At 46.8% G+C, this 22,262-nt stretch overlaps 2 protein-coding genes and 1 long non-coding RNA gene across 5 annotated transcripts; all 3 read right to left on the bottom strand.

Annotated features, from left to right (window-relative positions):
- Window positions 1-8,605: 8,605 nt before the first annotated feature.
- LOC124701130 lies at window positions 8,606-13,460 on the bottom strand. 3 transcript variants are annotated; one of them, XR_007001921.1, is made up of 6 exons: window positions 13,377-13,460; window positions 13,188-13,290; window positions 12,737-12,774; window positions 9,677-9,959; window positions 9,035-9,111; window positions 8,606-8,930 (listed from the first exon to the last, which is right to left on the bottom strand). XR_007001921.1 is itself a non-coding variant. In XM_047233176.1 (4 exons), exons 2-4 carry the CDS (start codon window positions 13,278-13,280, stop codon window positions 8,842-8,844), a joined length of 465 nt encoding a protein of 154 aa, XP_047089132.1. In that variant the 5' UTR covers window positions 13,281-13,290; window positions 13,377-13,460; the 3' UTR covers window positions 8,606-8,841. The 3 variants fall into 3 exon arrangements, 1 of the variants encoding a protein (XP_047089132.1); XR_007001920.1 differs by lacking the exon at window positions 12,737-12,774; XM_047233176.1 differs by lacking the exons at window positions 9,035-9,111; window positions 12,737-12,774.
- A 1,103-nt stretch (window positions 13,461-14,563) lies between these two features.
- On the bottom strand, window positions 14,564-16,171 carry LOC124694316. Its single transcript, XR_007000457.1, has 3 exons — window positions 15,731-16,171; window positions 15,542-15,644; window positions 14,564-15,128 (listed from the first exon to the last, which is right to left on the bottom strand). It is a non-coding gene; the product is annotated as an uncharacterized LOC124694316 (long non-coding RNA).
- A 4,464-nt stretch (window positions 16,172-20,635) lies between these two features.
- On the bottom strand, window positions 20,636-22,057 carry LOC124694275 (putative FBD-associated F-box protein At5g56560). The gene is made up of 3 exons (XM_047227280.1): window positions 20,918-22,057; window positions 20,722-20,825; window positions 20,636-20,657 (listed from the first exon to the last, which is right to left on the bottom strand). The coding sequence occupies exons 1-3, from the start codon at window positions 22,055-22,057 to the stop codon at window positions 20,636-20,638; spliced, it is 1,266 nt and encodes a 421-aa protein (XP_047083236.1).
- Between the last annotated feature and the right edge of the window lie 205 nt (window positions 22,058-22,262).

The following is a 22,262-nucleotide window of genomic DNA, read 5'->3' on the forward strand; positions in this document are numbered from 1 at the left end:
GGACATATCTATGCTCGAGAAGTTACTTGAGGCGAATGACAATTATGATGAGCCTCCACCCGTCGACCCTTCAACTTTGTACTCACAAGATAGTGATAGTGATAGTGGGCCAGAGAAAGAGAAAGAGAAAGAGATGGAGTATGAGAGTGAGCGTGAGAGCGATGATGGCCGGTGAGGGTCTTTTATTCTTAGTATTTATTTGTCAACATGCTTCTTAATTGCATTGTGCCTTTTATTCTTAGTATCTTCATTTTATTATGTCAACATGCTTCTTAATTGCATTGTGCCTTTTATTCTTAGTATCTTCATTTTATTATGTCAACATGCTTCTTAATTGCATTGTGCCTTTTATTCTTAGTATCTTCATATAATATGTCTTTGTGCTTAACTCGTTTTATTCTTCTCAATGCGAGTGATCGAACAATATGAGCAGCGGCAAGGCAGACTCCGAGAGCTTGCTTAAGACGCCGGCGCAGTGAAGAGGAATATTCCTAGAGTGCCTAGACGGAGTGATCGAGCCCCGGTGCAAAATCCGCGTTACGCCGATGGTACCGATGGAGGACGAGGACGAGGAGGACGAGGTGGAGGTCGAGGACGAGGACGAGGAGGACGAGGTGGAGGACGAGGTGGCGGCGGGGTACACATGGACTTTGACGAGCCACCCTCCGCTCCGGCGACGTGGCTCCCGAGTTGTACCTTGAGGGTCCGTCTAGTGGGGAGGTGGAGATGGAGACGGAGTCTACACACGAGTCGGACTCTAGGGCTGAGTTGGAGGTCATGGAGGGTGAAGGTGCGCCGAAGCCCTTGAAGCTTCGTGGAGAAGCTAGAGTCCCCGATGCGAGGAAGGAGCCGAAGACCCATGATGACAAGGCCCTTATCATTCCTTCGAGCGATGAGTAAGTGTACTACTTCAGAAATTTCGAACATGTATTTTCATCTTGGGCATAATAAACAATTTGGCATGTGTACTAATGTGTGATTTATTTGCAGCAACTGGACATGGGATGCCAAGCCCCCCCGCATGCCTAACAGCTTGCTTGGGGCTCTGATTAAGAAGTTCGGCCCGGCAGATACACTCCCCTTAGCACGGTCCCCGGTGGCCCGATGAAGCTAGCCACTACTTGGGCGGACTATGAGGATGCCCCTGCCGTAGGCTTCGCGAGCACTGCTGAGGCTGTGACCACCAAGTTCTGGGTAAGGCATATATTTCTCGAGCACCGTTCATAGTTGATGACCCTAATGTACTAACTCATGACTTTCACAACAGATTTATGCATGATTGAAGTGCTTCTATCGTGTGGACCCGGAGCATGACACGCAGGCGCGTCTCACTTTGCGTGGCGCTTGCGAGAGGTTGACACCGCAGCAGTGGTACAACCAAAAGTTCACCAGCACTAGTGCCTTCTGGGCTAACAAGGGTAAGAGGGTCAAGAAGGAGTACTATGTTGGTAACGAGCCTACGGAGGAATGGGCAATGACCATTGAGGAGTACATGTCGGTGAGTAAAATGTCAATGAGATTCTACATTGCTGCTAAGTTTTCATTGAATTATCTTGAGCTGAGTATTGCGTTTTCAGGTTTGTCCCGAGTGGGCCGAGCAGCATAGGGAGGCATGGGAGGAGCTGATTAGGGCGAGGTGGCTCAGGCAGGACGAGGAGTTTGCAGCCGTGTCGAGGCGTAACATGGAGAACCGAGGCACCGGTGGCACACATTGCGCGGGAAACCGCGACTACACCCGCTTCAAGGGGAAAAAGGTATGTATATACATGGAACGACCTTCATTCATTTCCCGCCATGTCTCATTTGTGGTACGCTTAACTTTTCTTTTCGCGATGCAGGTGACCGAGGCACCACCCGGGGTGGTGCTTCATGATGCCCGGATATATGACATGATGCGGACGAAGCGAAGCCCAATCCCGCATTGCCTCAGCCACGAGTACTACGGCAATGCCAAGGCCGCCAAGGAGGACTACTGCGACATGGTCAAGTCTCGTCACCCCGAGGTGGATGACCCCTTGAGCATTCCGGTCGACGAGGAGTCGTTGGTCCTGTCGGGGCACGGGCGTCCGCATGGCCGTTTCCCTTGGCTGAATAAGGCGGTCAAGCCTACCCACTCCACGAGCTACACGCGCCTCAAGCATACCCTCACCGCCGACAGCCCCCGGCCTCGTCCACGGCCTGCTCGTCCACCCGCCTACGATGTAAGTTTTCCTCATTTTCATCCTCTTTCCGGTTTTCCTTCCTACATGGCTAAGTGTTTACGAGATTCATTGTTTCTGAAATTGTAGCCTGAGTTCGAGGCGGCCTTCGAAGCCTGCAATGAAGCGTATCAGCAGGCCGCTGCCCAGTGGAATAGGCAGAATACGGCCTACATGGCGTATATAGGAGTAAGTCTGAATCTTTCTTCTCGCGCAAGTAGATGACAAGTCTCAGTTTGATGCTTTATTTCTGCAAAGCCTAACTTGTAACCTATCTTGCAGGAAATGATGATCTCTATGTCTACTGGTACACCGCCACCGGCTCGAGTTACCATGGCGGGGGACATGCCTATCATGCCATCGAAGGCAGCTTTCGCTGCGACTTACTACGGATCCACACCGGAGGTAAGTTCTTTGCCAAACCGGTAGTTACCACTTTCCTTTGCCTCGCAAGTTGCTAACATGTAGGGAACACGTAGGGAACGGGATGGTCCGGGAACCGGGCATCGCCGGGTGGGCGCGAGGTCACACCGGTTCATGAAGGTGGTCGGTCTCCTGGGCGTTCTGCCTGGTGCCTCTCCGTCGACTACTCCCGGGACTACTCCCGGTGCCTCTCCGTCGACTTCTCCCGGGCGTGCTACCGGTCCTTCTCCGGGTGGTTCTTCTGCAGCTTCTACCGGAGCGCAACCCCGGGCTGCTCGTTTCGCCAACGATGTGGGCGGACACACCCCGCCCGGGTCCTTCCTCCGCTAGTCGGCACCAGGGCTTCTTGCTTGCCATCATTTGCTACCTACTACTATGTATTGGATGACATGGCACTCTCCTCTTGTATGCTATTACATGCACCATGTATGCTACTATGTGGATTTCATGCTATTTATGTTAATTATGGATGAATTTGGATGTATTTGTATGCTACTATGTGGATTTCATGCTATTTATGTGAATTATGGTGAATTTGGATGAATTTCGATGTATTTGGATGTATTGGACCTGCTTGAACTGAATTTAGATGAATTGGAACCCAATTTAAATCGAAAAAACCAAATGGTAGGGCATACGCCGAGGGCAATGCCGTCGGCATAGGGCCCCGGCATGACCATATGGTCGAGCCTATGCCGAGGGCATTGCCGTCGGCATAGGCCACCTCACCTGGCCGCACCTCGTCGCTCCACGTGGCCTGCATGGGCCATGCATATGCCGAGGGGGTTGCCCTCGGCGTAGCTCCTGGCTACGGCCCGCCACGCTGCGCCACGTCGCCTCTGGTGGCTCTCTATGCCGAGGGGGATGCCCTCGGCGTATGGCATCGCGCCGTTAACGGCGACGGCACGCCGGCGAGCGTACGCCGACGGTGCGTACGCCGACGGCAAGCATGGTCCTCGGCGTAGGTGGTGTACGCCGACGGCCATGCCTACGCCGACGGTGGACACGTCTGTGCCGAGGGACCCAGACGCCGACGACGTACGCCGAGGGCTGCCGTCGGCGTAGCCTACGCCGAGGGCAAGGCATGGCTACGCCGAGGGCAGCGATGGAGGACGAGGACGAGGAGGACGAGGTGGAGGTCGAGGACGAGGACGAGGAGGACGAGGTGGAGGACGAGGTGGCGGCGGGGTACACATGGACTTTGACGAGCCACCCTCCGCTTCTGGCGACGTGGCTCCTGAGTTGTACCTTGAGGGTCCGTCTAGTGGGGAGGTTGAGATGGAGACGGAGTCTACACACGAGTCGGACTCTAGGGCTGAGTTGGAGGTCATGGAGGGTGAAGGTGCGCCGAAGCCCTTGAAGCTTCGTGGAGAAGCTAGAGTCCCCGATGCGAGGAAGGAGCCGAAGACCCATGATGACAAGGCCCTTATCATTCCTTCGAGCGATGAGTAAGTGTACTACTTCAGAAATTTCGAACATGTATTTTCATCTTGGGCATAATAAACAATTTGGCATGTGTACTAATGTGTGATTTATTTGCAGCAACTGGACATGGGATGCCAAGCCCCCCCGCATGCCTAACAACTTGCTTGGGGCTCTGATTAAGAAGTTCTGGCCCGGCAGATACACTCCCCTTAGCACGGTCCCCGGTGGCGCGAACAAGCTAGCCACTACTTGGGCGGACTATGAGGATGCCCCTGCCGTAGGCTTCGCGACAGCTGCTGAGGCTGTGACCACCAAGTTCGGGTAAGGCATATATTTCTCGAGCACCGTTCATAGTTGATGACCCTAATGTACTAACTCATGACTTTCACAACTGATTTATGCATGATTGAAGTGCTTCTATCGTGTGGACCCGGAGCATGACACGCAGGCGCGTCTCACTTTGCGTGGCGCTTGCGAGAGGTTGACACCGCAGCAGTGGTACAACCAAAAGTTCACCGGCGCTAGTGCCTTCGGGCTAACAAGGGTAAGAGGGTCAAGAAGGAGTACTATGTTGGTAACGAGCCTACGGAGGAATGGGCAATGACCATTGAGGAGTACATGTCGGTGAGTAAAATGTCAATGAGATTCTACATTGCTGCTAAGTTTTCATTGAATTATCTTGAGCTGAGTATTGCGTTTTCAGGTTTGTCCCGAGTGGGCCGAGCAGCATAGGGAGGCATGGGAGGAGCTGATTAGGGCGAGGTGGCTCGGGCGGAGACGAGGAGTTTGCAGCTGTGTCGAGGCGTAACATGGAGAACCGAGGCACCGGTGGCACACACTGCGCGGGAAACCGCGACTACACCCGCTTCAAGGGGAAAAAGGTATGTATATACATGGAACGACCTTCATTCATTTCCCGCCATGTCTCATTTGTGGTACGCTTAACTTTTCTTTTCGCGATGCAGGTGGCCGAGGCACCACCCGGGGTGGTGCTTCATGATGCCCAGATATATGACATGATGCGGACGAAGCGAAGCCCAATCCCGCATTGCCTCAGCCACGCGTACTACGGCAATGCCAAGGCCGCCAAGGAGGACTACCGCGACATGGTCAAGTCTCGTCACCCCGAGGTGGATGACCCCTTGAGCATTCCGGTCGACGAGGAGTCGTTGGTCCTGTCGGGGCACGGGCGTCCGCATGGCCGTTTCCCTTGGCTGAATAAGGCGGTCAAGCCTACCCACTCCACGAGCTACACGCGCCTCAAGCATACCCTCACCGCCGACAGCCCCCAGCCTCGTCCACGGCCTCGCTCGTCCATCCGCCTACGATGTAAGTTTTCCTCATTTTCATCCTCTTTCCGGTTTTCCTTCCTACATGGCTAAGTGTTTACGAGATTCATTGTTTCCGAAATTGTAGCCCGAGTTCGAGGCGGCCTTCGAAGCCTGCAATGAAGCGTATCGGCAGGCCGCTGCCGGTGGAATAGGCAGAATACGGCCTACATGGCGTATATAGGAGTAAGTCCGAATCTTTCTTCTCGCGCAAGTAGATGACAAGTCTCGGCTTGATGCTTTATTTCTGCAAAGCCTAACTTGTAACCTATCTTGCAGGAAATGATGATCTCTATGTCTATCGGTACACCGCCACCGGCTCGAGTTACCGTGGCGGGGGACATGCCTATCATGCCATCGAAGGCAGCTTTCGCTGCGACTTACTACGGATCCACACCGGAGGTAAGTACTTTGCCAAACCGGTAGTTACCACTTTCCTTTGCCTCGCAAGTTGCTAACATGTAGGGAACACGTAGGGAACGGGATGGTCCGGGAACCGAGCATCGCCGGGTGGGCGCGAGGTCACACCGGTTCATGAAGGTGGTCGGTCTCCCGGGCGTTCTGCTGGTGCCTCTCCGTCGACTACTCCTGGGACTACTCCCGGTGCCTCTCCGTCGACTTCTCCTGGGCGTGCTACCGGTCCTTCTCCAGGTGGTTCTTCTGCAGCTTCTACCGGAGCGCAACCCCGGGCTGCTCGTTTCGCCAACGATGTGGGCGGACACACCCCGCCCGGGTCCTTCCTCCGCTAGTCGGCACCGGGCTTCTTGCTTGCCATCATTTGCTACCTACTACTATGTATTGGATGACATGGCACTCTCCTCTTGTATGCTATTACATGCACCATGTATGCTACTATGTGGATTTCATGCTATTTATGTTAATTATGGATGAATTTGGATGTATTTGTATGCTACTATGTGGATTTCATGCTATTTATGTGAATTATGGTGAATTTGGATGAATTTCGATGTATTTGGATGTATTGGACCTGCTGAACTGAATTTAGATGAATTGGAACCCAATTTAAATCGAAAAAACCAAATGGTAGGGCATACGCCGAGGGCAATGCCGTCGGCATAGGGCCCCGGCATGACCATATGGTCGAGCCTATGCCGAGGGCATTGCCGTCGGCATAGGCCACCTCACCTGGCCGCACCTCGTCGCTCCACGTGGCCTGCATGGGCCATGCATATGCCGAGGGGTTGCCCTCGGCGTAGCTCCCGGCTACGGCCCGCCACGCTGCGCCACGTCGCCTACGGTGGCTCTCTATGCCGAGGGGATGCCCTCGGCGTATGGCATCGCGCCGTTAACGGCGACGGCACGCCGGCGAGCGTACGCCGACGGTGCGTACGCCGACGGCGAGCATGGTCCTCGGCGTAGGTGGTGTACGCCGACGGCCATGCCTACGCCGGACGGTGGACACGTCCGTGCCGAGGGACCCAGACGCCGACGACGTACGCCGAGGGCTGCCGTCGGCGTAGCCTACGCCGAGGGCAAGGCATGGCTACGCCGAGGGCAGCCGGCCGTCGGCGTACCCGCCGATTCCTGTAGTGTGAGAAGCGTACGTGTAACAGACTAGCTCCAGCAGGCCTCCACGACGTCGACCCGGATGATGCTTGGCTGCAGAACCGGCGCGATAGGATCCTCCCCACGGTGCCAAACGCCGGACGAAACATGACGACCTAGTATCTGTATCTCCATCGCTCGACCGACATTGGATACGAGAAATATAGAGGACGAGGATTGGGGCCAACCAAAGTGGAACTGGAGTCACAACCGGAATATGGTACTCACTTACCAAATCGGAACTGGTCGCAACGTGAATCTGGAGCGGGCCCAGCAGGCCCACTTCCAGTAACAGGCTTATCGGTTGATTTCTTCCATGAGTTGGCCAACTTGCAATAAAAAAATAAAAAATTCGATTCATACTAATTGATTTAACTTTATGTAGACGTGATGTATCTAGTCAACAAACTGTATATATACTAGTTGAATGCCCGTGCTTCGCCACGGCTCAAAAAACTTAACTATTTGGTAGAACAAAATTTATCGCATGAAATTTTAGTTCAAGAATTATGTCCTATTAGAGCTATGTTGTACAACCTCAAAAGTTCCTTGTTTTTCTCACGTTCTGTAAAATGTTTACAAATCAATAAAAAATTGTTTATTAAAGGAATACAGTAGGAAAGAAGTTTTGATTCACAATGCTACCTTATTTGATATGGTATCCATACATGGTACAAAACAAGTATCGGACTTGTTTCTTCATTCATTCAGCCACCGATCTACAGTGGCACGTCGTAGAATCAATTTACTCTCTCTCTCGGTCCCACCTATATGAAAAGGCTAATAAACCCGTCTTAATTCATCATACATGGTAACTAAAACCACAAACAATGAGTCTATAATCAATTCCCCACAAATTTTGCTACATCACAACCTTTTAAATTATATCTTTTTCTTCCATGTAGGTATCTTCCTCCTCTCGGATGTCCATCTGTTCTCTTATCGGCTATAGAGACAATGTTTTGTTTTACTTCCAACCAGCAACATCGTATATTGCATCATTTCTTCATCGTATATGTACATTTTCCTAATCATTGAATCTCCGCGATTGAAGCCCCTACCGGTGAACTCACCAGGTAGCCCCACAACACTCTACCTTTTGCATGTTGTTGTTATTGTTCTCCGCTATGTTGCCATCCTCCTTGGCATCTCTTTTCCATGTACCTTCTCCTACCTTGGAGAATTAATGTTTGAATATTTGATACTCTTTTTTCTTCTCTCCACTCTACATCCACATTTGTCCCTATGATGATGCTTGACTCCTTACATTATTTCACTCCAACTTTGTCCGTGCGATGACGCTCAACACTTAAAAGTAACATTCGTTGCGATGGAATATTAATAAATATTTACACTTATTTTTCACTATAAAACACACATGTGAAAGTGCATGAACCTTGTGATTATGTTACAAACCCTGACATCTATTTTCCATTTACCATCTCTAGAGGCAACTTGCAGCAATTCATATTCCCTCTTATGTCATATTTGGTTAATCCCATCCAAGGGGGTTTCAGATTTTGACATGCATGGACTTATTCCCCCTCAATCTGATTCAGTAGCCACCAAACCGATGGATGGAGCCATATTTCACGTCTTGCTTTAATGAAGCGAAAGGTCCATGTAGAAAGTCAGCCCCACTGGATTCAACAAGTTTATAAGCACTTCAGACAAACACTCTCGTGGTTTCTGATTATCCGATAAATATTAATATATTCTTAGTGATATTGGTCACCCGTATATCTCTTGCTAACACACAAGCACACACGGTGCAAACCTCTCTAGTCTTATTCCATTCAAGAACTATCATCCTTTCTTACAGACCTATCAAGCAACTTTTGACTATTTCTATAACTCGATGTGGCACACGACCCATATCTTTCGTTCATTGGCTGAAGCTCTTACATAGGAACTATACATTCCTGACTTTTTGGTTCCGCTCTTCTCCTAGTGTTGCTCCCTTGTTGCATGTAGTTGCCCCTAATTTCTCCTGAGACAACATCAAGCATCAGAAACAAATATATCCTTCAAAGACACTTCATAAAGCCTAGCTGTCAAGTAAGGTAGGTCTGTTCATATTTAGAAGTAAATTACCTCTATGGTAAAATACTTAGTATCCTAGTGGGCCAGTAAGAATATTTAATTGTTCCTGAAAATACATGCAATAGATTCTATGCAAAGAAAATAGTCAAAATTCAATATCTCATAAAATTTCGAAACAGAAAAGACACACTACTAATAACATACAAATTAAGAATATCGTACAAGTTGTTCTGTTTTTCTGGGATAGTTGACACATTTGATAGCCTAATTTGAGCAAACCATTTCAGGTACATTAGACCCTTGTAGATAAAAATGATATATCCATCTAGATAAATTTCGACAGCAGTGAAAAATAAAACATTCATCTCGCAATATAATTTTCGAAACAAAAAAGCAAAATTATATAGCTAGATTGACCGGTGTGCATAGCTACGGACATAGAGCAAATTTTCAATTCCTTGTATTTTGATTTACACTTCTGATAAATTCACTACATCGATCTAGTCGATCTAGTAAGTGGTATGTGTCATGCATAAGTTCACTCTATCCATCTAGACAATCTACCAAGCTCGCTAGCTTTTCTGTGTGTGAGTGCTAGCTACATCAATCTAGCGAGCTTGGTTCATTGCATACAAATTAAATACAAAAAAGCAGAGTAAGAGCCGACTGAGATGCGCGAGGGAGAGAGGTTACCTGATTTTGATGGGAGAATAGATGACTCCGCCCGGCGGGCGCTATTGTGCTTGATCGGTGATGTGATGGGATCTAGGGTGAGTCTTTGTGCGGAACAAACAGCGCGGACCGGAGCAGGCGAGGTAGAGAATGGAGTCAGCAAGGCATGCTGGGCCAGGCGTTGTTGTGGTTGTTCTCTTCCCCTCCGGTATGACACAGCTGCCGAGTCGATCTGCTGCTCCAGCCCGTCCTCGACCCTGCGCTCGGCCTCATCCGCTCTGGGATGGTCGCCCGAAGCCGCAACCTACTTTCCGAAGTCACCGAAGTGTGCTGAGTCAGTTGGTAGTACAATACTCATTACCATATGCAACGTAAATATTTACATGCCTTTATATGTGAGATGGACATGAATAATTAGAATAAACCAAGAAAGATAAGCAGTGTATGTGGCTCCAATTCTCATACACCTTTTTAAATTCTAAATCATACCTAGCAAACTTGCCTTGAGTAAGTTTTTTTTTGTGTGATAGAGGATAGATATATTAGGCATTGGCATGAACTAAGCTCAGGGGGTAAAAACCATGGATCTATATTAAATCCCATCACTTCTATGCTTCTAGCCTCTTGCTCCACCACGACGCTATTAAAATCCCACGTGGAAACCATGAATAACAAAAAAATAAATGAACAAAAATCCAGCACATGAGTGCCTCCTATGTGCTGCAAAAATCCACAGAACAGAAAAAGGAAACAAGAAAGTGACTGATAACCTAATAAGAGTTCTTTAGACTTATCCTGGCTATCTGCTACCTACCCCCTTAGCTCAAATTAATGAACTTCACACCGTAATGATCCTTGATCATTCACGTCGAACTGATTTATATCAGTTTGATCCATTGACAAATTACGAAGATAAGGAATAGAAGATTTCATTGACAGAGACGAGTATTGGTGAAACCATTAAAGTCGTGCCTAGTAATTAGCATATCTTAAGGCCACACAAGGCCGCACTCTGGGAGCTCGGCTAAATCGGAAAAAAAAAATGGTGCACTCTCACTGAAATTGTTGTCCGAAAACGATCGAATCTCCTCTTAAATCTTCTCATCTCTTGCGGACAGAGGGATTAGTGAAAGGGGGCACGTACCAATCTAGATAGACTCAATCCGTAGGCCGCCGGATTCTAGCATGACGACGATGTGCTGGGGGTCACCCCCTTCCAGAAATCGCCCACATGCCGCCGGTCACCAGGTACTTCATGTCGGCGTCAATGCAGGAAGGCGACGCACGGAGAGGCAAAAGTACGGCTGCAGCGGCGGTTCTGTCCCGATGGAGGCCTTGGCGGTCTGTGGAAGTACGGGCGCGGTCGCTGCGGCTCCGATCCGTCTCGGACCTCGGCGCATCGGATGGACGGCTGAGCCGGCGGCAACAGATGTTTAGGACCGACACAGGCCTCGACGACGTGCGGTTCAGGCGCGGCATCGACGACACAACTCTGTCACATCTGTGAATGGGGGGAGGGCCAGAGGGGGTTTGGAAGCGACGCGAGGCTAGGGACGTCGGCGTGGTGGAGAACAGATCGACGGCGCTGGCAGAGGCGGTGTAGGGATGGTGGTGGTCACAGATGGGTAAATTGTTTTTTTGGCTCTTTTCTTGCCGCGCGGGGAGTACGGGAGCAGTTTTTTTTTTGGATAGAATACGGGAGCAGATTGGGACGGGGCTTCCCTGCGACCATCCGTGCGACCGCACGCTTGGCTCGCATCGAGTGGCTCTCCCTCGCACACCAGCCAGCTACGGTTGTTACGTCAAAGAAAGAAAAAAAAAGAGTCTCGCTCTGTTCGTATCTACTTCCTTATACTGATTCCGGAATACACGCACATCATTAGGAAATAAGGAAGCCTAAAAAAAGAGAGATCTGATCACATCGCGCGGGAAAAAACCTACAGACTGCACATCGCGCGGGAACAAACTCACAAATTACACAGCCGCACGCCTAAATGTTAAGACAGGCTGTAACCACATATACACCAGCAATTGTTTCAAGAGCGAGTGCTTTGGACCCTGAACTATGACACATTCCTTCGTGATGAAAGTGAAGCGGGAGAAGGTTACATAGTAAAATTTCATGGCACACAACGTGACCATGTTGTTAGATTTATTCCAAAAGAAGAAAAGGTTAGCTGCAGTTGCAAAAAGTTTGAATTTGCTGGAATACTTTGCTCCCATTGCTTAAAGGTGCTTGATATTAATAGTATCAAGCATATCCCTGAACAATATATATTGAAAAGGTGGACAATTGATGCAAAAGTCCTCGAGATAAAAAGCAAACGCAGCCAGCATGAGGATCTTAAAGAAAGAATGTCTAATCGCTACAGGGATTTGTGCAAAATGTTTATGAAAATAGCCGCTCGTGCCGCTGAATCTGATGAATCATATGATACAGCTGCTAACTGCGCTGAGAAATTAGCACAAGATGTGGAGAAATGCTTGAAAATTAGAGTCGATCCTGAATTGAGGATCTCAGATACTACAAAAGGTAAATATTGTACTTATAATTTCCTGGACTTCTCCAAATTAAGATTTACATTTATCATTAATGTGGCAGGACTGAACATCGACTCTAGTAGAATTTCAAAACGTAATCAGGGGCTTGGCAACCCAAAAGGTATTAAGGTCAAGGAGAAGACTACCAATGGATCAACACGACCAGTTGGTGGCTTTGAGAAAGCAACTTCAAAGAAGAAAAAGAAAATGAATCCTACTGTACAACTACAACCTCAAAGCGGCTCAATGGTATAGAGTTGTCCAACTTTTTTCACATACGCAATTTAATTTTACTAACATTTATCTACAATTTTTATAGGGTCATTTGGAGTTTATGACAGATCAAATGGGTCCATATCAATTACAGTACAACCCATTCGTAACTGCTTCGATGCAACCATCACTTGCTAATACCATGATGATGTCACCACACGACCAAACAATGTTCACAGGATTCCAACCGTACAATACATTAGTGGTATGAGCATTATACAATATCAGTGTTATCATTCAAAATTCAATGCAATTTAAAGTACTTACTTTTCTTCACAGGCTCATCCGACAAATCACATGGACACCTATTTACAACAGAACAACTTAACTCCTCTTTGCTCACAGCAACATCCAAATGTGACTTCTACTTCTACTATGATGGCACGCCAAAATCATGCAGTCTTACAACAGAACAACTCGCCTCGGCTTTACTCACAACAACAAACCATTGGGCCCTCTACTTGTACTACGATGTCAAGCGAAAATCAAGCCTTCTTCGATCAATTGAAGCCGAATTGATCAATATGTCGTGTACCAAAGCAAACTTTATCGATTTGTAGTTGCAACTCATTTTTATTACCACTTATGTATTGACCATCGATTGAACCAGCATATGCATATCAATCAAATTAGCACCTATGTCTAGAAGGCAGAAGTATCGTTTTTGGTACATAGCAACAACCAGAAAACATGAGCATAAAACATGAAATAATTTTACCTGTTTTTTGTCTCCTGTAGAGGTGAATTGAACCACAAACTGCAGGGCATCGCCATCCGCTCCTTGTTGTCGAGTTAGGCACGAAGCGACCATTCCCTTGCATCTATATACAAAAAAGCATATTACTCTCTTTAGCCGAATCCATATATCACTATATCAGTATTATACAGAAAGCTTTAATTGAAGCACCTTGCTGAAATTTACTCTCCAAACCATTACTGTGATGCATCCAGGTCCGGCCTTCCGCCTCGAGTCGATTGAAGCGGCTGATGCGTTCCACCCCCGCCTCCAGTTCCGGCCTGCCAAGGGCGATTTTGGTCACCAGCTTGCTGCCTGCGTGAGAGAAAGCTTGCCGGTACAAACGGAGGAGCAGCAATTTAGTCCCCTACGCCGGCGTTGGACGAACTGAGGCGTGGTCGCGCTCATCCAGGTAGAGGCCAGAGCTGTGACCCCCGAGTTGGACGGCGGAGCGGCGAGATCCATGGACGAATTGGGGCTAGAGGCCGGAGGGACGGGAGCACGGCCAGCCTAGTTAGATGTCTCGCCGTGGGCGGATGCCTGAGCTTCGTCTGGTTCAATTCAGTGAGGGATAAGGAAGAGGAAGAGAAAGATACGGAACCGACAAGAGGATCAATCGTACACCAGGTTGAAGTATACGGAAGGGTATCTCTACTTTTGTTTTTGAGGTAACAACCGTAGCTGGCACAGGGAAGCCCCGTCCAGCAGATTGGGACTTTGTTTTTTTCTTCCGCGTGAGGGACGGGAGCTAGTAGTTAGGTAGCTTAATTAGCGCGAATTACACAGCCGCGCGCCTAAATGTTAAGACAGGCTGTAACCACATATACACCAGCAATTGTTTCAAGAGCGAGTGCTTTGGACCCTGAACTATGACACATTCCTTCGTGATGAAAGTGAAGCGGGAGAAGGTTACATAGTAAAATTTCATGGCACACAACGTGATCATGTTGTTAGATTTATTCCAAAAGAAGAAAAGGTTAGCTGCAGTTGCAAAAAGTTTGAATTTGCTGGAATACTTTGCTCCCATTGCTTAAAGGTGCTTGATATTAATAGTATCAAGCATATCCCTGAACAATATATATTGAAAAGGTGGACAATTGATGCAAAAGTCCTCGAGATAAAAAGCAAACGCAGCCAGCATGAGGATCTTAAAGAAAGAATGTCTAATCGCTACAGGGATTTGTGCAAAATGTTTATGAAAATAGCCGCTCGTGCCGCTGAATCTGATGAATCATATGATACAGCTGCTAACTGCACTGAGAAATTAGCACAAGATGTGGAGAAATGCTTGAAAATTAGAGTCGATCCTGAATTGAGGATCTCAGATACTACAAAAGGTAAATATTGTACTTATAATTTCCTGGACTTCTCCAAATTAAGATTTACATTTATCATTAATGTGGCAGGACTGAACATCGACTCTAGTAGAATTTCAAAACATAATCAGGGGCTTGGCAACCCAAAAGGTATTAAGGTCAAGGAGAAGACTACCAATGGATCAACACGACCAGTTGGTGGCTTTGAGAAAGCAACTTCAAAGAAGAAAAAGAAAATGAATCCTACTGTACAACTACAACCTCAAAGCGGCTCAATGGTATAGAGTTGTCTCACTTTTTTCACATACACAATTTAATTTTACTAACATTTATCTACAATTTTTATAGGGTCATTTGGAGTTTATGACAGATCAAATGGGTCCATATCAATTACAGTACAACCCATTCGTAACTGCTTCGATGCAACCATCACTTGCTAATACCATGATGATGTCACCACACGACCAAACAATGTTCACAGGATTCCAACCGTACAATACATTAGTGGTATGAGCATTATACAATATCAGTTTTATCATTCAAAATTCAATGCAATTTAAAGTACTTACTTTTCTTCACAGGCTCATCCGACAAATCACATGGACACCTATTTACAATAGAACAACTTAACTCCTCTTTGCTCACAGCAACATCCAAATGTGACTTCTACTTCTACTATGATGGCACGCCAAAATCATGCAGTCTTACAACAGAACAACTCGCCTCGGCTTTACTCACAACAACAAACCATTGGGCCCTCTACTTGTACTACGATGTCAAGCGAAAATCAAGCCTTCTTCGATCAATTGAAGCCGAATTGATCAATATGTCGTGTACCAAAGCAAACTTTATCGATTTGTAGTTGCAACTCATTTTTATTACCACTTATGTATTGACCATCGATTGAACCAGCATATGCATATCAATCAAATTAGCACCTATGTCTAGAAGGCAGAAGTATCGTTTTTGGTACATAGCAACAACCAGAAAACATGAGCATAAAACATGAAATAATTTTACCTGTTTTTTGTCTCCTGTAGAGGTGAATTGAACCACAAACTGCAGGGCATCGCCATCCGCTCCTTGTTGTCGAGTTAGGCACGAAGCGACCATTCCCTTGCATCTATATACAAAAAAGCATATTACTCTCTTTAGCCGAATCCATATATCACTATATCAGTATTATACAGAAAGCTTTAATTGAAGCACCTTGCTGAAATTTACTCTCCAAACCATTACTGTGATGCATCCAGGTCCGGCCTTCCGCCTCGAGTCGATTGAAGCGGCTGATGCGTTCCGCCCCCGCCTCCAGTTCCGGCCTGCCAAGGGCGATTTTGGTCACCAGCTTGCTGCCTGCGTGAGAGAAAGCTTGCCGGTACAAACGGAGGAGCAGCAATTTAGTCCCCTACGCCGGCGTTGGACGAACTGAGGCGTGGTCGCGCTCATCCAGGTAGAGGCCAGAGCTGTGACCCCCGAGTTGGACGGCGGAGCGGCGAGATCCATGGACGAATTGGGGCTAGAGGCCGGAGGGACGGGAGCACGGCCAGCCTAGTTAGATGTCTCGCCGTGGGCGGATGCCTGAGCTTCGTCTGGTTCAGTTCAGTGAGGGATAAGGAAGAGGAAGAGAAAGATACGGAACCGACAAGAGGATCAATCGTTCACCAGGTTGAAGTATACGGAAGGGTATCTCTACTTTTGTTTTTGAGGTAACAACCGTAGCTGGCACAGGGAAGCCCCGTCCAGCAGATTGGGACTTTGTTTTTTTCTTCCGCGTGAGGGACGGGAGCTAGTAGTTAGGTAGCTTAATTAGCGCGAATTATGGATTAAGATGTGCCATGCCGCTTGAGGCTAGAGTTATTTTGTTAGTTGCGTTTTCTTTGTGATGTGGGGGTATTATTGTCCATCCTGAAAATGTGACACCAGGCATTCACCAGTTTGCTCTTAATAGTAGAGATAACCATATCTATATAAAGTTGAGTCAATTAATTTAGATTAGATGCCAAGAGATATTGCACGCTAAACTTTTTTTTGTAATTATTGAATGAAAGAACAAAATTATAGTCATGAAATAAAATTGTGGGATAGGATTTGGCCACCATCCAAACATACCTAATTAAGAAAACAATAAATCCAACCAATATGATGCAAGAATAGATATCTCCATCTACATCTCCATGTCTGAAAATATAAATGCAGAGATCAAACAATCTCACCCATCCATAAAACACGCTTTAACACTGTATGTCTCTCTATGAATTAACATGATTAATACACAATTATGCTACAATGCCCAAACCCACCTCGAAAAATATGTGCTAATCCGCTCCTATGGGTTGTCGGTGCGCCTTGCCATCCCCACCACTTAGGTGCCACGCCATTAATTCTTCCGTTCAACATGCATGCAAATGTTGACGCTTCTCTATGTCACCAAGAGATATAATGTTCTCCCGAGGCTCAAAAACCACCACCATCGTTGCTCTCCACTGTGTTTTTTGCACTTGACTGGGTGGCCAGTTGAAAGGAAGATAACTTCGATTCGCCCGGCCAGCAGGCGGGCGGCGTGCTTATCTTGTGTGACAACACTACAGAGCGAGTAGCTCTTCTAGTCGGGCAGCTATGTGACAACACTCCTAAGAAAGCGGCGCTCGTCTTTCGAGTTTCTTTATGGCACTGCTGAAACTGGCACCATTATCTTTACATGATGTTTTGGGCACTAAACACCCCGCCGATGAGCCCTACATCGCTTCAAGGCCAAGCAATCCCTCTTATCTCCACTAACACAAAGGAAGACACCCGAGACAAGGCGCAATCAACGACCTCACCAAGCGGTAGTGCCTTAACTCAAGGCTGGAATACGAGGCTGATCTGAAAACACAACAAAGCATGAAGATTTTTTTGGGCGCTTACACCCGGTTTCTGTATAGTTAGGATGCACACAATCGAACCAAGTCAAAAGTACAAACTCAACCGGCGAAATACATTAGTCGCCGGTGGCGCGCAGTCTGGACGGGCCTGTCATTTTAGTCCGTCCATGTTATTCTTCGTTCAGTTTTACTGTTTATTCTTTTTTTCTTAGTCATCTCAGTGTGTTCATGTTATTATTCTTCAGTTTCAATTCTTCTTCAAGGCCTATGGACATCAAGCGAGTGAGGTAGACTATAACATGACTAAACCTGAATCTAGAAGCTTCTTTTATTTTACTAAATACTACTGGTGCAAATCAAGGAGTGAAAATAAATTACCTCTGATCCTAGTAGAACGACCTTAAGGCTCCCAATAGATGTACGAATCAACCCAAGAAGATGTAACACAATTGCTCCAAACACATGCCCCTTTGTATAGATCTGACGACCTCTCTCGAAAAAGAACGTGCAAAACTGTATTCATAATTTTCAGAAAATTTAGTAATCTTGCATATACATACTGAGTTCATACCCGTTCGTGCAAAAAACTTTGAGAAAAACATGAACTTATGTGGCCTTTAATAGATGGAGCTATGCGGTTTATTAATAAGTTCATGTAATAAAAAAAGAAGTTCAATGCACTGTTTATTAATAGATGGCTAGCTGCTTTCTCTTATTTTCTGGCCCTATAAGCCCAATGTTTGCAAATCTCAGTGCACTGTTTGGCCACAATGTATCCATAGATCCCAGTCATTCTTAACCGGGCATCTCTTTCAAGCTGCGTCATAGATACTTGTAAGCTCTTTAAAATTGGTTAAGTTAAACCCTGGTAGCACAAGGATTTGAATTGTTCTCCCACATTTCTTCTCTGTGGCTATATCTAGATAAATTGGTTCGGTCATGATTAGGAAAGAAATCAAATACTGCCTGAAACTAGGAGACTTGAAATTAACTTTGCTCTACACATACTGGGAAAAGCAAATGTATTTGAAGGTGCATGCTGAATATATATGAGCTTGAAGATAAAAAAAAAAAAAGCCTTGTGCCACTACTATGCCATGTAGTAAGGCACATACTTAAGTAGTTAACAAACATCACTTGGACAACATAAGTTGAGTACCCTACTAATCTTTTTAATTGTCATGGCAATCAACCAAAAGGAGACGGTGCCATAAATAAAGACCATAGGCCATAGCAATAGTGCCAAGAGTTACATAAGAGTGCATGACTTCCAGCCTGTAGCTCCATTACACTAAGAAAATAACAGAGGTTTATGGATTGAAGCCACAGAGCAAAATTCTGAAAACAGATAGGACTTGGTCGGATGATTCGTGATAAGCACCCTGAATGATCAGATGTGGGGATGAGAATCATGTTGACGCACAACTTTGGCTGCCTAATGTTGACCCTGCATGCAGATGAGGCAAAATAATAAGCAGTTTCAGTCAAAATCTGAGCATGGAAATATGAAGTTGGCCTTTGTATCTATAGTGAAAAATGCAAGCTGACTAAGCTAAGAAAGCCAGCATAGACTAAACAGTTCACAAGAAAATCTGAAGATGTATGCAGTATGCACAAATTTAGAATTAACATTCTGTTAAAGAAAAATCAGAACTAATGTAGCATGTTCAGCCAATTACTGGAGTACAGGCACATGCAGATTTTAGTGAGCAAGAAAAATAGTATAGCAGGCTGATAAGAAAATTAGTGTAGCATATGATATGAATATCCTGCAAACCAATTCAGACATAACGCATACTTATATATAAATTAAGGGTTTGGTCCTCTCGACCCACATTAAAGGAAAACTGATCCTAAGCAAAACACTGGCATAAACACAGAGAAACATTGGGCCAGGCATGTGGACCATCGCACTGTAAATTTCTTCAGGAAACAAAGAACACACAAAAAGCTAAAAAAACAATAGGCCTCGAACTGATAATTGCCGGGTCACAGATACAAGGACACTGAGATAAGAGAACTATGTAAGTTAATAGCAAAATACAGGCACAAGGGATGAGTAGAGACTTCTAAACTGTAGAAAGATAAAAGGAACTCTGGACCTGCTTGCACGAACTAAGGTCAATATTGCCTTCAGTCAGAATCTCAGCATACATAGATGAAGCCACTTCTTGTATGTATATAGAAGAATGCATAAAACAAAAGGATGACAAAGAGACCAAGTAAAGGAAACCAACATAGATTAAAATTTTCACAAAGAAAAATCTGAGGATGTATGCACAAATTCAGGACTAATATTTACAAAATAAACTTCCGCACTAGTATAGCATATTCAGCAAATTATTGGAGTGCAGGCACCAGAAGGTTTTAGTGGACTAAAACACTATATCATTTGATATGTGTATGAGTATATAATGCACACTGATTTAGAGGGTATGGATGACTTATAAAGTTATAAATAATGTAAGGGTTTTGTCCGCTGGTTTCCATCAAAGGGAAACTGAGACTAAGGAAAAGACTAGCATAAAGACAGCAAAAACATCGCTGAAGCATGTCGACCATGATGGTGTCAATTTCTTCAGGAAGCAAAGAGGGCAGAACCAAGGTAAAGTAAGTCGGTCTTAAACTGATAACTGCAATGTCATTGACATATTCCAACCATCCTAGAAATTTGCATGATATTAACATAACTATCCAAGTTTCAGAACAAAATATAGGCAAAAGGCAAATGCATGAGTTTAGTACTGTACAAATATTTTTTAAAAAAATTGTTGCGTTTCTGATCATGCTAACCACCCATCAGAACTGCTTACCCGTAACAAGATCAACGGTGCATTTCACAGCAGGATACGCCTTGCCGATGTCATTTATTTTCGTGCACCAACCATCATTTGGTGTGGCTTCATCTGACAGCCCCAGGGCCACTCTTCTAAGCATGGGTGCGCATCTCAATATCACTTTCAGGAAATCAAGCTCATGATCCTCCCCTACGACACCTTCAATTTCCACCTTTTCAAGACCAGCCAAGAAGATTGATTGTGTTCTCCAGTCACTAGGCTCATCACAAAGACAATCAACTGGGCATGCATTTTTCACCTAGAACAAAATGTGAATACAGCAATATATTATAGATATTCCACTATTGAGACCTTAGCTAAACAATGTACCCACGACTATTTTTTTTTGGTTGAACACGTACGTACTGCATATATTTGAATTGCATAAGCAAACTGATAAATTACCTCCGATCCTAGTAGTACGATCTTAAGGTTCTGTATAGCCGTATGAATTCGATTCAAACCAAGAAGATGTAACACAACTGCTCCAAACACATGCCCCTTTGTTCTGAGATGTAGGTCCAATCTAGAGAAGTCGGTAACCATATGTTTATCAATCTCCGCAACCAAGCCGAGCTCTGCATTTGGAAAACTAAGCAAATCCTGCAAAATCAATTCAGAAAGGCTTCATTAATGAGTTCAGTTTTAGCCAATAAATCAGGTATAGTATTGAGCAAGTGGGACAGCAAACATACTTGGGCACACATGTGCAGGGACAGGACAAGGACGCTTGGGAGCTGCAAAGAAGCGTCTTCCTCCTGGGAGTCGGTCTGCTCATGTCTCTCTGCCGTCTTTAAACCCACCTCCGAGATTCCCCAAAGACCAAGACCGTAAATGAAACTGGTATACAAGCACCGCCACGAGACCTTCTCCATCATTGGTGCCAAGATGGACACCGCGACATCGCTTCCGGCATGGAAGGACATTGCCAATTGTTTAAGCACGGGTGCCTCGACGCTGATACTTGTAAGGCATGTCCATCTGTTCTTGTGGTCCACGACGAGTTCCTCCAGCGACGACGAGTGGATGGTGATGTTGTCCATGCCTACCAAATTGATGATGCTCAAGCAAAGACGGCGCAGGCGGCCTAACCTAGGGATGAAGGTTTCGAGGTTAATGTGGCATCCGGAAAGGGAGAGACTCTCCAGCGAGTGGAAACAGAGGCCACCGATATGTTTCGGGGACAAGCGGAGGTCTCGCGCGTGCAGCTCTATGTGGGTGGCGCGCTGGAAGCAGGGCAGGCTGACGTTGGCGGCGGAGACAGTGAGGTCACGCGGGAGGGTGAAGCGCAGCTCCAGAGGCGAGAGCGCGGCGGCGGCGTGGAGCAGCGAGTTGAGGCTGCCGGCGTAGACCCTGTCGACTTGCCCAGGGACGCGGATGTCGAGGAGGTAGTGGCACGCCCCGGGATGAGCCGCAGCGCGGCCGAGCGCGGCCTCGAGCGAGCCGAACGGGACGTCGTGGAGGGCGACGGTTACCTTGGGGAGGCGCGTCCAGAGGTCGCGCCAGCGGCGCGAGACGCAGATTGCGGGAGCGGCGGCGCGGACGGAGCCGAGGCGGCCGAGGATCTGGAGAAGCAGATCGTCTGGCAGGGCGCTGATGAGGTCGGGTCCTTCGTATGGGACGTCGGGGAGGGCGAAGGTGACCTTGAGGCGGCGGGCCCAGAGGTAGCGCCACCGGCGGGAGAGGATGCTCGTGCGCGTGGCGGCGGCGTCGCAGCCGAGACGATCGAGGACCTGGAGAAGCAGAGAGTCCGGGAGGGTGCCGATGAGGTCAACTCCGGCGCCGCCTGGACCTAGCTTGAGGCGGGAGTCATTGGGTGCTCCCCCCTCGTCCATGGCTGGGAAACCCCAATGCGACGCAGCGGCGGCGGAGAGTGGGAATGAGTGGGGAAGAGGAAGCAGCTAGGCGGCGGCGGAGATTGGGGACTGTTGTCAAGTGTTGTGTGATTAGGGCATATTTGTGTGATTAGGGCATATTTCTGTCACTAGAAATGAGCATCGTTCGCGTTCCTTCACTAGAAGCGGAAATGATCTTCGAGTT

The sequence above is a fragment of the Lolium rigidum genome, chromosome 3 (genome assembly GCF_022539505.1).
Source record: "Lolium rigidum isolate FL_2022 chromosome 3, APGP_CSIRO_Lrig_0.1, whole genome shotgun sequence".
In the NCBI taxonomy this organism is placed as follows: Eukaryota; Viridiplantae; Streptophyta; class Magnoliopsida; order Poales; family Poaceae; genus Lolium; species Lolium rigidum.

Coding starts and splice junctions, on each gene's coding strand:
- LOC124701130 (XM_047233176.1), bottom strand. CDS start 13,280: ATGGTCGCTTCGTGCCTAACTCGACAACAAGGAGCGGATGGCGATGCC. Junction 9,960..13,187: donor CTACAGGAGACAAAAAACAG/GTAAAATTATTT, acceptor TTCGGAAAGTAG/GTTGCGGCTTCGGGCGACCA. Junction 8,931..9,676: donor TATTCTCCCATCAAAATCAG/GTAACCTCTCTC, acceptor ATGTTGTCTCAG/GAGAAATTAGGGGCAACTAC.
- LOC124694275 (XM_047227280.1), bottom strand. CDS start 22,057: ATGGACGAGGGGGGAGCACCCAATGACTCCCGCCTCAAGCTAGGTCCA. Junction 20,826..20,917: donor CCCTGCACATGTGTGCCCAA/GTATGTTTGCTG, acceptor TTGATTTTGCAG/GATTTGCTTAGTTTTCCAAA. Junction 20,658..20,721: donor CTACATCTCAGAACAAAGGG/GCATGTGTTTGG, acceptor ACGGCTATACAG/AACCTTAAGATCGTACTACT.